General features: G+C 52.2%; 3 protein-coding genes across 5 annotated transcripts; all 3 read left to right on the top strand.

The window, feature by feature from the left end:
• Nucleotides 1–551: 551 nt before the first annotated feature.
• Nucleotides 552–2,562, top strand: ABB37_05911 (amino acid permease (AAT1.2); the record flags this gene model as incomplete). Its single annotated transcript, XM_015804127.1, has 1 exon — nucleotides 552–2,562. The coding sequence occupies exon 1, from the start codon at nucleotides 757–759 to the stop codon at nucleotides 2,560–2,562; it is 1,806 nt and encodes a 601-aa protein (XP_015657261.1). The 5' UTR covers nucleotides 552–756.
• Nucleotides 2,563–4,271: 1,709 nt separating this feature from the next.
• ABB37_05912 (putative mitochondrial amino acid permease (AAT1.1)) lies at nucleotides 4,272–7,208 on the top strand (the record flags this gene model as incomplete). Of its 2 annotated transcripts, none has more annotated exons than XM_015804128.1 (1): nucleotides 4,272–7,208. In XM_015804128.1, exon 1 carries the CDS (start codon nucleotides 5,385–5,387, stop codon nucleotides 7,206–7,208), a length of 1,824 nt encoding a protein of 607 aa, XP_015657262.1. In that variant the 5' UTR covers nucleotides 4,272–5,384. The 2 variants fall into 2 exon arrangements, with proteins under 2 accessions (XP_015657262.1, XP_015657263.1); XM_015804129.1 differs by having other exon boundaries at nucleotides 5,256–7,208.
• Nucleotides 7,209–8,096: 888 nt separating this feature from the next.
• Nucleotides 8,097–11,401, top strand: ABB37_05913 (putative mitochondrial dihydroceramide synthase; the record flags this gene model as incomplete). 2 transcript variants are annotated; one of them, XM_015804130.1, is made up of 1 exon in its annotated part: nucleotides 8,097–11,401. In XM_015804130.1, exon 1 carries the CDS (start codon nucleotides 10,019–10,021, stop codon nucleotides 11,399–11,401), a length of 1,383 nt encoding a protein of 460 aa, XP_015657264.1. In that variant the 5' UTR covers nucleotides 8,097–10,018. The 2 variants fall into 2 exon arrangements, with proteins under 2 accessions (XP_015657264.1, XP_015657265.1); XM_015804131.1 differs by having other exon boundaries at nucleotides 9,386–11,401.
• Between the last annotated feature and the right edge of the window lie 2,403 nt (nucleotides 11,402–13,804).

Genomic DNA, 13,804 nt, shown 5'->3' on the forward strand with positions numbered 1-13,804 from the left:
ATCAAAGTGATTTTCTTCGTTTCTTTCTTCTTCTTTTCAGAATGGGATCGAGCGCCCTTTTCATTGTTTTTCCTACTGGGTATGACGGCGTACAAACGACCTTATTTCTGTTTTCCTGTGCTCGCATCAGTCCTCCGATATGCCGGTGTCTTGTGGTCCACGGCGCAGCGGAGATTCACCATGTCGCATGCACGCCTACTCCAATCTGAAACGCAAGCTTGCTCCGAAAGCGTCCTACGTACATATCAATCGATCCCGTTCGCAGCGTCTCTATTGCGATCATTCTCCTCTTGATTGTGTGGATGCTGCGGGTTGCACGCGACGAGTTTCGCGTCGTGGATTGTGTTTTCCATGCATGGAAACACGAATCTTTCAGTAGCTCGTTCTTTCCATTAAGACGCACGGAGCGCAGGCCCTCTCATATAGCTGGGCGTGAGAGTCGTGTGTGTTTCCTTTTGAAGGCGCTCTCTTCCTGCCACTGTCTCTCTCCTCTTTTTCTTCCTTATCCGTTTTTCTGCGTCGTTGCATTGAGCGACTCTACGGTACATGGAAGTTACTTCCCGGCAACGTCTGATCCACAGCCACCGTTACTCTCTCTCTCTCGCAATCCGCTGTTCTCTGCCTGGGCAGCGGAACTCGTCACCATTTTTATTTTTTCTCTTTCATTCCGCCTCCCACTTCACTGCTTGTGCGTCACCAAAAGTCATCTTCTTTATTTCTTCTTGGTTACTGGGCCTCGACCCCTGTCTTCTAGCCATGTCGCACCGACGCGCCAGAGAGGAGATGTCCGATCGCGGCAGCCCCAACAGTGCCGCGCAGCGCACCTTCGCCTCCGCCCCCGTCCACCGCCCTCCCCGCCCACGCCACGCAGGACAGCCCCACCCATGCGCGGCGCCTGGCCATCGGCGTGGCGGCTGCTGTGGCGTGCTGCAGAAGGTGGCGAACGTGGCGGTTGGCATCGTGCACACGATTGTCCCGCCGGGTGGCATTCTCTCCGGCGCCTTCAACATGGCGAGCGCGTCCATCGGTGCGGGTATCCTGGGCCTGCCCTCCGCCACCGACTCCGCCGGCCTCATTCTGGCTATGATCTACCTTGTCATCATCACGTACTTCTCCGTGTTCTCCATGTACATCCTTGCCCTGGCGGCGCAGAGCACCCGCATCAAGAGCTTCGAGGGCATGGCGCGCTGGCTGTTCCCGTACGGGAACTACGCCTTCTCCTACTGGGCCGCGTTCATTCGGTGTTTTCACTCCTTTGCAGCCGGCGTCGTCTACGTGATCAGCATGGGAGACTGCTTCTCAGCTATTTTTGGCAGCGCCTTTGACAAGAACCCCAACAGCACCGCCCTCAAGTTCCTGGCGACGAAGGAGGGAAATCGTGTAGTAACGAGCATGGTGTGGCTGTGCGTGATGGTGCCGCTGGTGGTGCCGAAGCACGTCGACTCCCTCCGCTACGCCTCCGCAACTGCGGTGACGTTTATGGTGTACTTCGTCATCGTGGTGGTCATCCACAGCTGCCGCCACGGGCTGCCCGAGAATGTGCACAACGTGAGGCTGGTCGGCAACCAGGAACACGACGTTGATCTGGCCGTGAACGCGGTGTTTCTTTTCCGCACCGGCAACTCCGTCATTCATTCCGTCGGTGTGTTCATGTTTTCTTACATCTGTCAAATCAACGCTTATGAGATATTTTGGGACTTCAGGCCGGAGATTCGCACGACGAAGAACTACACCTGGTCGGCGCTTATCGGCGTGCTGATCTGCGGCGTGCTCTACATTCTCGTGTGCGTGTTCGGCTACTTCGATTTCGGCAGCAAGAACCTCCTCGGCAAGTCGCTGCTGCTGATGTACCACCCGCTGGAGGAGGCGGACGTGATGATCGCGTACGTTGGCGTCATGATCAAGCTGTGCGTCGCGTACGCGCTGCTGATACTTTCGGCGCGCAACTCACTCTACTACTTGATCGGCTTCCAGCACCGCTACCGCAACCGCCCCGACGCCGCGGCGGCCCTGTGTGCCCCGTCGACTCCATCATTTGACAATGTCACGATGGAGCGTGTCGAAGATGCGGACGACATGGTGCAGCAGCCGTCAGTGAAGGCAGCAGTCACCGATGAGGTGTGTGAGGTGAGGACGATGGACGGGCAGCACGAGACCACGCAGGAGGGCGTGGAGAAGGGGCAACCGGGCGCTGACAACGATGGTGTGCCGCTGACGGTGGATGAGGTGGATAAAGATTTTGAAGACAACACCACGGAAGACACCACCTACGTCGACAATATCCCGTTCTGGAAGCATCTCATTGTCGTGCTGTCGCTCTCCGCCGCGTCGCTGCTGTGCGGCCTGTTCATTCCGAACATCAACACCGTCTTCGGCTTTGCGGGGTCGATCAGCGGCGCGTGTATGGCCTTCGTGTTCCCTGCGCTCTTCTTCATGTACTCCGGCAACTTCAGCGTGGCGCAGGTGGGCTGGTTCACCTACCTCAACACCTACATCCTGCTGCTCTGCGGTGTGGTCGGCATCGTGTTTGGCACCGGCGGCACGATCTACGACACAATTTGATAGCAGCGTACAAAAATATCACGTAATGGTAATTCTGTTTTCTCAAGCTTTTATTGGTGGGTCAACAATAGAAGACGACCTCTCGTCTCGATCCGGCTGGGAGAGAGATTTGTGGCAGAGGGCTATCAGCTCCTGTGTGCTGTTCTTGTTTCCTGTTGTGTTTTCTGAGCTGCGTCGTTCTGCAAATGAAATGAGCTTTCTGTTAACGTAGGTTTGTATTAAGATTGTTGTTTTATTAATTGTGTGTCTTAACCGACTCCTAATGTTTTTGCCGCTTCATCGCCAGTAGGTTGGTGAGGCTGCGTAGCCGGCCAACGACGTCGACTATAAAAAGGGACAGTCAGATCATAATACAGTGAATTGGATTATTATTTAAGAAGAAGAAGTTTGTTTTATCTGTATCTCTGCTGTTGTCCTCCACACCCCATACCCTTTGTCTACGTGGAGAGGAGCCACAGGTGCGATTCTCGCGTTTCACATACGTACACGCAGCACGTACGCAGAAGGCGCCCAATTCGAATCTGCCCTTCGCCTGCATGGCACTACTTTACTTGTTCAGGAAGTACGACAGCATCAAAGCTACGCAGGTAATGCGTTATTTTGTGTGTTAGGCTTTCTTTTTTTTCTTCTTTCCTTCACAGGAAGGTTTTGTTTTTTTAAGGGCCTTCAAGAAGGGAGAGAAGATTATTTACCTCTTTCTATGTGCGGCGAGAATGCAGGGTAACTCTTACTCCGTTATGCAATATGACCTTCCTTAAAAATAATCTTTTCTCCTTTTGAAGGAATGATGAGGCTCACTATCAACAAGAAAATAACTAGTCGAGCCCTTTTTTCTTTCTCTTTCTCTCTCTCCATCTCTCTCTCTTCCATGGAGCTAAAGATAAAAACCCGGTGTTACTTGTACATGTGTTGAGTGTGCATGAAAGGTGGACACGGAAGTGGGCCGTTAATGGGTGAGGTTTGGCCGTGGAGCTGTCCCTGCCCGTGGAGATAAACTCTTTCAATGTTGTGTGGCCGGCTTGACCTGCCGCATTCAATTCTGTCGTCTATTAATCCTATTTTTGCTGCTGCTGCTCTCAGTACGGTCAGCACCACTTCTTTTCTTTTTTTTCTTTTTTTCCTTTTTCTTGATTAGATTCAAATTTCTCCTTATAAAAAGACGTTAAAAAATACGCTGAATGTGTTTTCTCTCCTTCCTTGTTTGTTTCCTTTTCTTTTAAGCAGCGGAGACACCTTGTTTTCATATTTTTCCTTTCCAATTCGCTTCATCCTCCTACGATAGCACGTACTAACCTGAGTCGGAGTCCTTCCGCTGTGTCTTGCATGCACTGCATATTAACAAGCGCTTCCATCTCCGTTTCTCTATTGGCTCTCGAGCCACGAGATGAGAAAAAGTAAACAAGAAAAAACTGTAGTCTTTGAGCACAGTTCCATCTGTTTTTTGCTCTGCGGTCTTTTCTGTTTTTCTTCTTTCTTCTCTTCCAAAACAAAAAATAATTTGCGGGATTCAACGAAGCAACCTATTTCGGTGGAGACTGCAATTGCACTGTCGGAACAGCGCCGCTGCTGCGGTGTGGAAGCACTCAGCTTAGAAAAGATAGCGTGCCACACGGATGTGTGCTTTCTTTCCCCCTCTTCTCTTTCTCTACTGATTTTTCTCCTGTTTATCTGTTGTAAGTTTCTTCTCTGCTTTTCTTACATCGTGTTTCAGGTCACAGAAAGTTGCAACGGCAGCTCGGCGCTGAGCACAGTGGCGCCTCCTTGCGCATGTGTTTGCAGCTCTCTTTTTTCATTCTTCTTCTGCTGGCGCACGTCTATTGTGTCTTGTTTATTTGTGAGCATTTATGTCATTTCCCATGGAGGACACGAATACACAAGCACGAGCCACGCACTGCGCACACGTCGCTGTATTCTCTCATCGAGTCTTTCTGAAGCCGTCACTCACCACCTTTTAAGAACCATGTTCGAGTACAATAATTCTGTGAAGGCACTCCTTCATCTTCTAGTCCATAAAACTTTAAAGTACTAGAGAATGAAATTTAAAATAACTCTCCGCTGCACCAATCAAATAGTAGTGTATTATCTCCTTCTTATTTCCGTTTGTATGTTAATCATTTAACACACGCACACACATATATATATACACGCCACTAATATGGGTGAGCGTGCGGGTGCGTAACTACGTACTCAAGTGGCTTTCTGTTCCCTAGCTCATACATACATATATATAGAGAGAGAGATATCTATATGCGTGTGTTTGCCCGTTTGTTTTTCCGTTTTTACGAAATCGCATTTAAAAGCTAAATGATACACCAGAACGAAACTATCGCAAAGCAAAAAACAAAGCAGAGCTGTCCGCGCGACAGGCACCGTCAGCGTATTTACTAATCATCGTATTGCTTTCTATTTCTGTTGTTGCTGTTGCGCGCTCCGTTCTTCGCGTTCCCTCTCGCTCTCTGTGTGATAACAAGTGGGAAGTCTACACTGCCTTGTGAAGTGGGAGCGACGTGCCAGCGCTCTCCCTTCGGCGTCCTCTTCCCCCTTCTTTTCTTCTCCCCGTCTGCCGACGCGCTACTTCAACTTCTGAACGGAGGCTTCAATTGCTTTTCTCCTCCCTCCTCCCCCCTGTCTCTCGCTCCTCGCTGTGATGGCGGTTTGCTTCTTCCTCCTCCTCTCCTCGCGTTACAACGAATAGCTAACTCCGTCTTTGTCCACTCGCCTACAGTCTTTCTCTCGTCTTTCCTCCTGCCTTTTGTGCTACTCCACACTATTTTTTTTTTCAAGCCCCTCCCGCGGTGACGCACGCTTCGCATTGCAGCAGCATGTCTCACCAAGCCAGCAACCGTCACGCCCCCGACGTGCAATCCTACGCGCCGCAGCGTGAGGAGTACTCGGACCGCGCCAGCGGCTCCATTGCGCAGGGGAACATGAACACGTACACAGCGACGACGACGACGGCAAGAAGAGAGAAGCACCATGCACACAAGCACAGCCGGTCGCAGCGCCGCGGTGGCTGCGGGGGCGTCTTCCAGTGCCTGGGTCAGGCGGCGCTGCGCGTTGTGCACACGATTGTCCCGCCGGGTGGCATTCTGTCCGGCGCCTTCAACATGGCGAGCGGGTCCATCGGTGCGGGAATCCTGGGCCTGCCCTCCGCGGGCGACTCCGCCGGTCTTGTTCTTGGCGTCATCTACCTTGTCATCATCACGTACTTCTCCGTGTTCTCCATGTACATCCTTGCCCTGGCGGCGCAGAGCACCCGCATCAAGAGCTTCGAGGGCATGGCGCGCTGGCTGTTCCCGTACGGGAACTACGCCTTCTCCTACTGGGCCGCGTTCATTCGCTGGTTCCACGCCTTCGCCGGATGTGTCGCGTACATCATCAGTGTCGGGAACTGCCTGGGTCCCATCTTCGACGATGCCAAGAAGCGCCACCCGGGCAACAGCGCCATTGAGTTCTTCGCCACCACGCAAGGCCTGCGTGTGCTGACAGTGGTTATTTGGGCGTGCATCATGCTGCCGATGGTGGTGCCGAAGCACATCGACTCCCTCCGCTACGCCTCCGCCTTCGCCATCACCTTCATGGTGTACTTCGTCATTGTGGTGGTCATCCACAGCTGCCGCCACGGGCTGCCCGAAAACGCGAAGTATGTGATGCTCTCTGGCAACGAAAAGGACGACGCTGAGCTGACCGTGAACGCGGTGTTTCTTTTCCGCACCGGCAACTCCGTCATTCATTCCGTCGGTGTGTTCATGTTTGCCTACGTCTGTCAAGTGAACGCTTATGAGATATTTTGGGACTTCAGGCCGGAGATTCGCACGACGAAGAACTACACCTGGTCGGCGCTTATCGGCATGCTGATCTGCGGCACCCTCTACATTCTCGTGTGCGTGTTCGGCTATTTCGATTTCGGCAGCGAGAACCTCCTCGGCAAGTCGCTGCTGCTGATGTACCACCCGCTGGAGGAGGCGGACGTGATGATCGCGTACGTTGGCGTCATGATCAAGCTGTGCGTCGCGTACGCGCTGCTCACCATCGCGGCGCGCAACTCGATCTACTACATGATCGGCTTCCAGCACCGCTACCGCAACCGCCCCGACGCCGCGGTGACCTCCCCCGTTGGCTCCGAGGAGCTGGCGGCGCAGCGCAGCAGCGGCGACGACGTGGTGGCGAAGCCGGCGGGCGCGTCGGCTGCTGGCAACGCGGTGGTGGATCAGGACCTGGACGATGGCCTCGCTGAAGCGGGCTGCGGCGTGCCGACTGGCAAGAAGACCGTCTCGCAAGATGTGGCGGACGAGGTGGCAGCGAACGAGGTGGACAGGGACTTCGAGGACAACACCACGGAAGACACCACCTACATTGACAATATCCCGTTCTGGAAGCATCTCATTGTCGTGCTGTCGCTCTCCGCCGCGTCGCTGCTGTGCGGCCTGTTCATCCCGAACATCAACACCGTCTTCGGCTTTGCCGGCGCCATCAGCGGCGGCTTCCTCGCCTTCGTGTTCCCTGCGCTCTTCTTCATGTACTCCGGCAACTTCAGCGTGGCGCAGGTGGGCTGGTTCACCTACCTCAACACCTACATCCTGCTGCTCTGCGGTGTAGTTGGCATTGTGTTTGGCACCGGCGGCACGATTTACGCGACGATCTAGTCGGTGTGGTGGTGAACTCGCGCACGGGTCCCGTGAGGTAGCGGGGTGTGCAGAGGAACTAAAAAAGAGAGCCTTTTGATGTTGTTTTCCTCGGCCCGCGCGCGCCCTCCGCGAGGTGAACTCTCTCTCTCTGCGGCAGTATGGCAGGTAAGCGACTCGGATGTTTCTTCGTTCGTGTGTGATGGCGAGAAAGCATCGGGCACAGCTGTTCTCGCGCAGCTGACTCGGTGTCCTCCACTCAACGGAAGAAGAGGAAAGAACCCCCGCCGAATAACGGTGTGGTGTTGGTAACGGCATGGATAATGTTGGATGCGCCTTTGTTGTACAGCTGGCTTCACAGTATCCAATGTGTGTGTGTTTGTGTTTTCCCCAGTAATTTAATACCTGCATGTCCAGAGTCAAAGCAGAGAGAAAACATCTCTCTTCACGCATGCCCTTCATTTCCCTTTGTAGAAAAAAATAGTTATCTATATATATATATTGTCTTCTTTTGTTTTCTCTCGGTATAAATAAGCCGCTAAAGACACGAAGCTGCGTCGCCGAGGGAACCTCTTCCGGTTTTGTTTTGGTTGTCGCAGGGCTGCTTCCTTTCGCCGTTCCTTATGTTTTTTGCTGAAACACTCTGGCGTGTGTGTATACATCGATCTGCGCGGGCAATACACGAAATGCGTGCGTCCTCCTCCCACATACACACAACGGATATTTATTTATTGTTTAGAAAGAAGAAAAGGGAAGAGCGTGAGAGTGTGAATGATGAAACGGCTTTTGAGTCTGCCGCGGTGTTCGTCTTCTGTGATGCCCCTCTTTATCTTTCTCGCGCCTTCTGCTTTTGCTGCCGTTGTTCGTCAACGCCACGTTTCTCTTCTTTTTCTCTTTCATTTCTTGCGCAGAGGCAACGCAGAGGATTACCCGGAGTGTCCCTTGTACAGTGTCTTCGAACGGAGACACAAAAACAAACAAACCAGAAAGGAGAACGATCGCACCGACGGAAGGACTCCGTATGATGGCGGCCTCTTCCCTGACGTGCGACTCGCGATTGCTTTTCGTTTCTCGCTCTGCATTCGTTTTCTCCTCGTGTTCCTTCTCGCTAACATGCCGATGCGTACTTCGTTTTTCTGTTCTTGGGTTTTCTGTGTTCACGTTTGTGTTGTTGACGGCGCAGCGAATCCGCCGAATCCGCTCCGCACGTCCCTTTTTTGGAGGAGGAGGAGGAGGGGGGTGCGTGTACACCCCCTCTGTTGATGAGCCACGCAATCGGCTCATGTTTGGGCTGCCACGTATCCCGCGCTTGCTTCGCCAACTCTGCATGCGTGCCTCCCAGCGATGCGTGCTTTCATTCTGCTTCCTTTCCGCTCTCTGCTACTCGCGCCTCTGCATGTTTGAAGCAAGTTGGACGAAGCGAATGACCACCTCTCCACAAACAGCAGCAGATAGGCGAAATGCGAAGACGCCGTCGACCGGCAGCGCTGGCAATGGACGCCATTTAGCCAGACGCCACGAACTGAACGGAAGACATTACATCCTGGACGTTCTTCTTTCGTGAACACGACGAGAAAAGAAACACTTTCTCCGGTGCGTGTGCGACTCCACAAACTGTCCTACTCGTCGCGCATCGGCACAGGAACAAAAAAAAATATCAAAAATGACTTTTGAGACTTTCTCCTTTTTTATTATTTTTGTCTTTTCACCAGTGGTATGAGTGTGGAGCACGTGGAGCTGTGAACGCCTCTTGCTCCACATTTCTTGTTTTTTGATTTTTGAAGGTGGTGCGGCAGAGTAGGACTCTTTCAAACTTGAGAGCGAATAAAAGCAACATAGTGTAGTTGTCGAAGCGTAAAACCAAAGAATGTACCAGTCGGAGAGAGACCTTTCTTTCTGGAGATGCGAATTTCGAAGGTAAGAACGAGACGCAGTAAGGTCATTCCTCCATGAAGACCGCTGGTACCTTTGTTCACTGAAATACAATGCGCCGACCCGTATCCTCGGCGAGAGGCTATCAGGACTTCCGATTGTTTGTTTACGACGGGCAAAGAAGTGCAGCGGACAATAGGGTGTTCTTGCGTCCTCATCGGTGTTGTCTCTGCCTCTCACGCTCTCCCATCTCTTTTACCATAACTCGTCTCTGTGTCTTCTGCACGAACTCACCCGCTTTTTCGCTTACATCTCCCCTCTTCACTAGCCGCCGCGTTGAAGGGACGGCTCCTCTTTTAATATTATTATTTCTTGCCTCCGTCGACCTGATTGAGTAGGAGCAGCAGCTCATACGGAGAGCGAAGAGATCTCATCTTGATCACTCGCTTTCCTCACCATTTAGATTCCTCTCCCCACACTGTCGCGTGTTTAACTGCGAAGCTCTACAAAGTATATGGTCGCTGCGCTGTTGTATTGAGTTTCCCTTTCATCCCTCCAGCGACATCTCCGAATCTTCTCGTTCATCGACCTGCTACAGCACGTACATTGTTGCTTTGTTTTTTGAAGGTGCCCTTGGAAGGTTTTATCCGCTCTCCGTTTCTTCTCGCTGCTCTTTAGACAGCGTGCCGCGCCTGCGTATCATTGTGTGTGTTGAAGCGCGCACGTCCGCGGCTGGAAGTGTATCCGTATTTGTGTAGGACAACAATTCATCTCCCCTTAATCACCCGTTTCGTGGGCGTGTGTTGTTGTCTCCTCTCCCTCACACAGACACATACACACACACATATATATATATATATGAGTTTTGATTTCGCATTCCATCGCGCACAGACATAAGTGGACTTGTACTTCCCAAACACGCCAAAAATAAAAGGAAGGAGAAGCCGATCGATATTGTAATGGCGCTTCAGTACTCGCTAGACACGATGCGTGCGCAGGGCATCGGAAGCCCCTACAAGAGCGTAGAGGAGTTCTTCATCGCCGACCCCGCCAACGCCTCCCACCGCATTCTCGATACCTCCCGCACCACGCTCGGGTGGCTCGAGATCCCTGGTGCCTTCCTGAACATCAAAGCCTACCAGGAGGGCATCGGCATTGGGTGCAGCGGGTGGGGCGTAGACGTTAGCCTGCTGCCCTCTCTCTTCCCCGCCGTGTACTGGTTCCTAGGCATCATGCTGATCCGCCAGCTATGTCGTGAGCCTTTCGCCCGCTTCGGCATTCACATGGGAGTGGTGACGGAGAACTCGGCCTGCCATCGCCGCCGCATCGACGCCGGAAAGCGGGGCACCGCCGCCTTGTCCCTGCGCAACCAGCGTAAGATTCTCAAATTCCAAAACCAAATGTGGCTCGCGATGTTCTACATGGTGTCCACCTTCTTCGGCTACTGCGTGCAGCGGAATCAGCCGTGGTTCAAGCTACCCCTCGATGATACGGCCAGTCTGCACCTGCTGCTCCCCCACCCCTACAACCCGCCGCAGGAGCTCGTCATGTACTACCACTACGGCCTCGCCTTTTACTTCGCCGAGCTCTTCTCGCTTTTCCTGCTGGAGCGGCACGTGAAGCGGTCGGACTTTATGGAGTACGTCGTGCACCACATCACCACCCTTCTCCTCATCGTCTGCTCCCACGTTGGACTGGAGCACCGCTTCGGCGCCTACGTGCTCTTCATCCACGACGCATCCGACATCATGCTGTCCTTCAGCAAAACGCTGCATTACATGTCGCAGGAAGACGAGGCCCGCCGTGCGCGCTACGACGCGAAGCATGCCAAGCGCAAGGATGGCAAGACGTACCGCCAGTCCTTTCTTTTCCGCCGCATCATCACGGAGACGAACATGAACGTGTGCTTTGCGATATTCACCGCTCTCTTCTTCTTCTTCCGGCTGTGGTGTCTCCCCTTCATGGGCAAGGCGACGATCCGCATGGCGCCCAAGGTGCGCCACGGCAACGTGAACACGTGGATGCTCGTCTTCCTGCTCAACTTTGCGCTGCAGAGCCTCCACGTGTACTGGGGACTCCTGATTGTTGTCATGGCCGTCTCCCTCGCGGTGGGAGGGGAGCGGAAGGATATCCGGTCCGAAGAGGAGGTCGACGAGGAACGCCCGTCGTGCGTGCATTGGCGGTTTCTCAGCGAAACGGACGACGAGGACGTGGAGCACCGCAAGCGGGCACACGAGGCGACGCGGAACGGTGAGCAGGCGGAGACGACGATCCGTGGACGGACCAACGCGCATAGCAAAGGCACTCGACGTCGTCGCAGCACGTCCGTTAAGACGAAGTAATGCATCCAAAATACAAGAAGTTGGCCTTGGGGCGGCTCCCATCACCGTGTTCGAGGGAGTGCGAGCAGCAACAGGAAAAAAGGAGTCTGTCCCATGAGGCGCCGGGCAAGATGTGTGGCGACAAGGAAGGAACAACAAAGGAGCGTGAGGTGCAAATTCTGGAGTACGGAAAGCATCTCCACTGCGTTTTCTGCTCCGTGTCCCTCTGCGTGGTCTTTTGTTCTCTCTCCTTTTTGTTGTGGTTGTGGGAGTAAAGAACGTATCTCGGTTTCCTTCCTGTTTCAACGAACGCATACACACACCCACACCCGACGTTTGGCGGGTTCTAGAATGAAAACGCGAGATGGGCCTGCGTGTTCACGTGTGTGTGTGTGATGCAGCAAAGGTGCTATCATAGCAATCTGTGCCGCAGTATTTGTGACTATCGATGCTGTTGTTGTTGTTGTTTTCGCAGCCGTTCGTTTCTTTGCGCGATGAAGACCACGTTGCGATGCCACGCTATGGCTCAAGTGTTCATTGCAAAAAGAATGTTGTTGCAAGTCGCTGCTCTCACCAGTCGTGTCTGTGTACTTCATTCAGCGGTACATCATACTTTTTATTATTATCATTGTTACTATTGGGGACGCTGTGTCTGCGTGTCTATGTGTTTGTTGGCTGTCGATTCCAGGGTTCGATTGTGTTCTTTTGTGGGAAAGTGGAAAGCTCCAAGTTGTGGGTCGCGTCATCGCGAATCATGAGTTTTGGCTGTTACAGCTCCACGTTGCTTTTCATCCTAGTCCTTCCAAAACTCTTATTAACAACACTGATTTCCAAAAATGGGCCGGTCTTCGAAGTGGATCAAGAGATGGAAAGCGAGATTATCGCCTGCCATGATAAGTCGATATGACCCTTTAGAACCCAAAAAAGGGGAAGTGCTAGCGATCACTCTCTTTTCTTGTGGCGGAAATATGTGTGACTATTTGGGCTTTTCTTTGGGTAATGTCTCCCCCGATCTTTTGCTTAGTATCATTATTGAACTTAATGAATTTGGTGATGTCTTGTGCCACTTTGCCGTGGGGTCTGGGTTTTCTCTTTTCTGTTCATCAGTACTCTCGTTGCCACTACATATATTCCTCTTTCTTTTTTTTTTTCTGAGTGAGAATGGGATTACTCTGATGATGCGAAATTGTCGTGGGAATTTTTGCTCTAGACGTGTTTGTCTTTTTCTGACTCTTGAAGCCATTCTTCTTAGCTTATACTCCAGGAAATGCTGCTTCTGCCTGCGTTCTTTTGCACTGCGTAAGAACCGTTTGTGTTTGCATGTTGGGAAAAGGAAGTTTCTTGATGTTGACGTGTCTTCCTCTACCCGTGTGTGGTGGGCGTGTTATAGTAGAAGAGAAAGGTAGACCAAAGGTGCTGCGCTGCCTCCACGGTGAACGAAAAGGAAAAATAAGCGCGTGCTGTGATGTTTCTCTTCTCTTCTTGGAGGAGGGATGTTCATGTCTTATGAGCTAGAGCGGTGGCAACGACCGTGTCCGGTCTTATGTGAGTGTGTACGTTTTAAGTGGATGTTAATACTGCCCGTCTTAACCAGTGTGTGTGTGGGTCTCTTCGTTCTCGCACAAGAAAACGATCTCAAAAGGAGAAATGCTGTTGGTGTTGCTCTTTGTGATCCCGTCAACTGCAACACCCGTGGCGCTCACGTTGATTTTGTTTTGATGTTACCCACGGCGGTTCTGGTCCGAAACAGCCAGTGAAGCAGCGGCGACGGTTGCCCTCGTGTTCCTCACTACTTGGGCCAGCACGCTGAATTCTTCAACCAACATACCAAAAAGAGGCAAGCGGTTCCATGTACGTGCACTGATGAGGCGAGGCGCACCTCTGCGTGATGTCATCGTACGCCATGCAAATTACAAACCTTCACAGGTACACTTCCTCCCACGCTGGGCACTTCCCTGTACGCTCATCTCTTTCCTAACCCTCGTTCTCTTCCTTTCACGTGAACACGCGGCGTTCTCAAATGCTGCACAAATGCTGGAGCCCTTTTGAAGCAGAGCAATCTCTCTTTTCTTTTTCTGGAAAAAACAAAAATTTGTTTCACTACAACTTACAGAGCTCTTCTTTCGTGTGTTTGTGTGTGTGGTTGTTGTCTCTAAAAAGAGCCACGTTGTTTTTCTTCGATCCACGTTAACACCAACTTATTTTCTTAGCTTCCCGAAGCTCCGTTGGTCCTTTGATATAATTGCCTTTTTCTTTCCTTTTCCTAGCTTTCCTGTTGGTAAAGTACGGTGAATATGTACCACCTGTCTCCGTTCTCTTTTAAATAGCATTTTCGTCTTCCTGATCTTTCGCTGAGCTGCGTTCCGCCGGTTACGCTGCCGTGCAGCTGTTTGCACCATCTGAGCTGACGTGCTTCTCTCTTTC

This window comes from Leptomonas pyrrhocoris, assembly GCF_001293395.1.
Source record: "Leptomonas pyrrhocoris isolate H10 chromosome Unknown, whole genome shotgun sequence".
NCBI classification, from domain to species: domain Eukaryota; phylum Euglenozoa; class Kinetoplastea; order Trypanosomatida; family Trypanosomatidae; genus Leptomonas; species Leptomonas pyrrhocoris.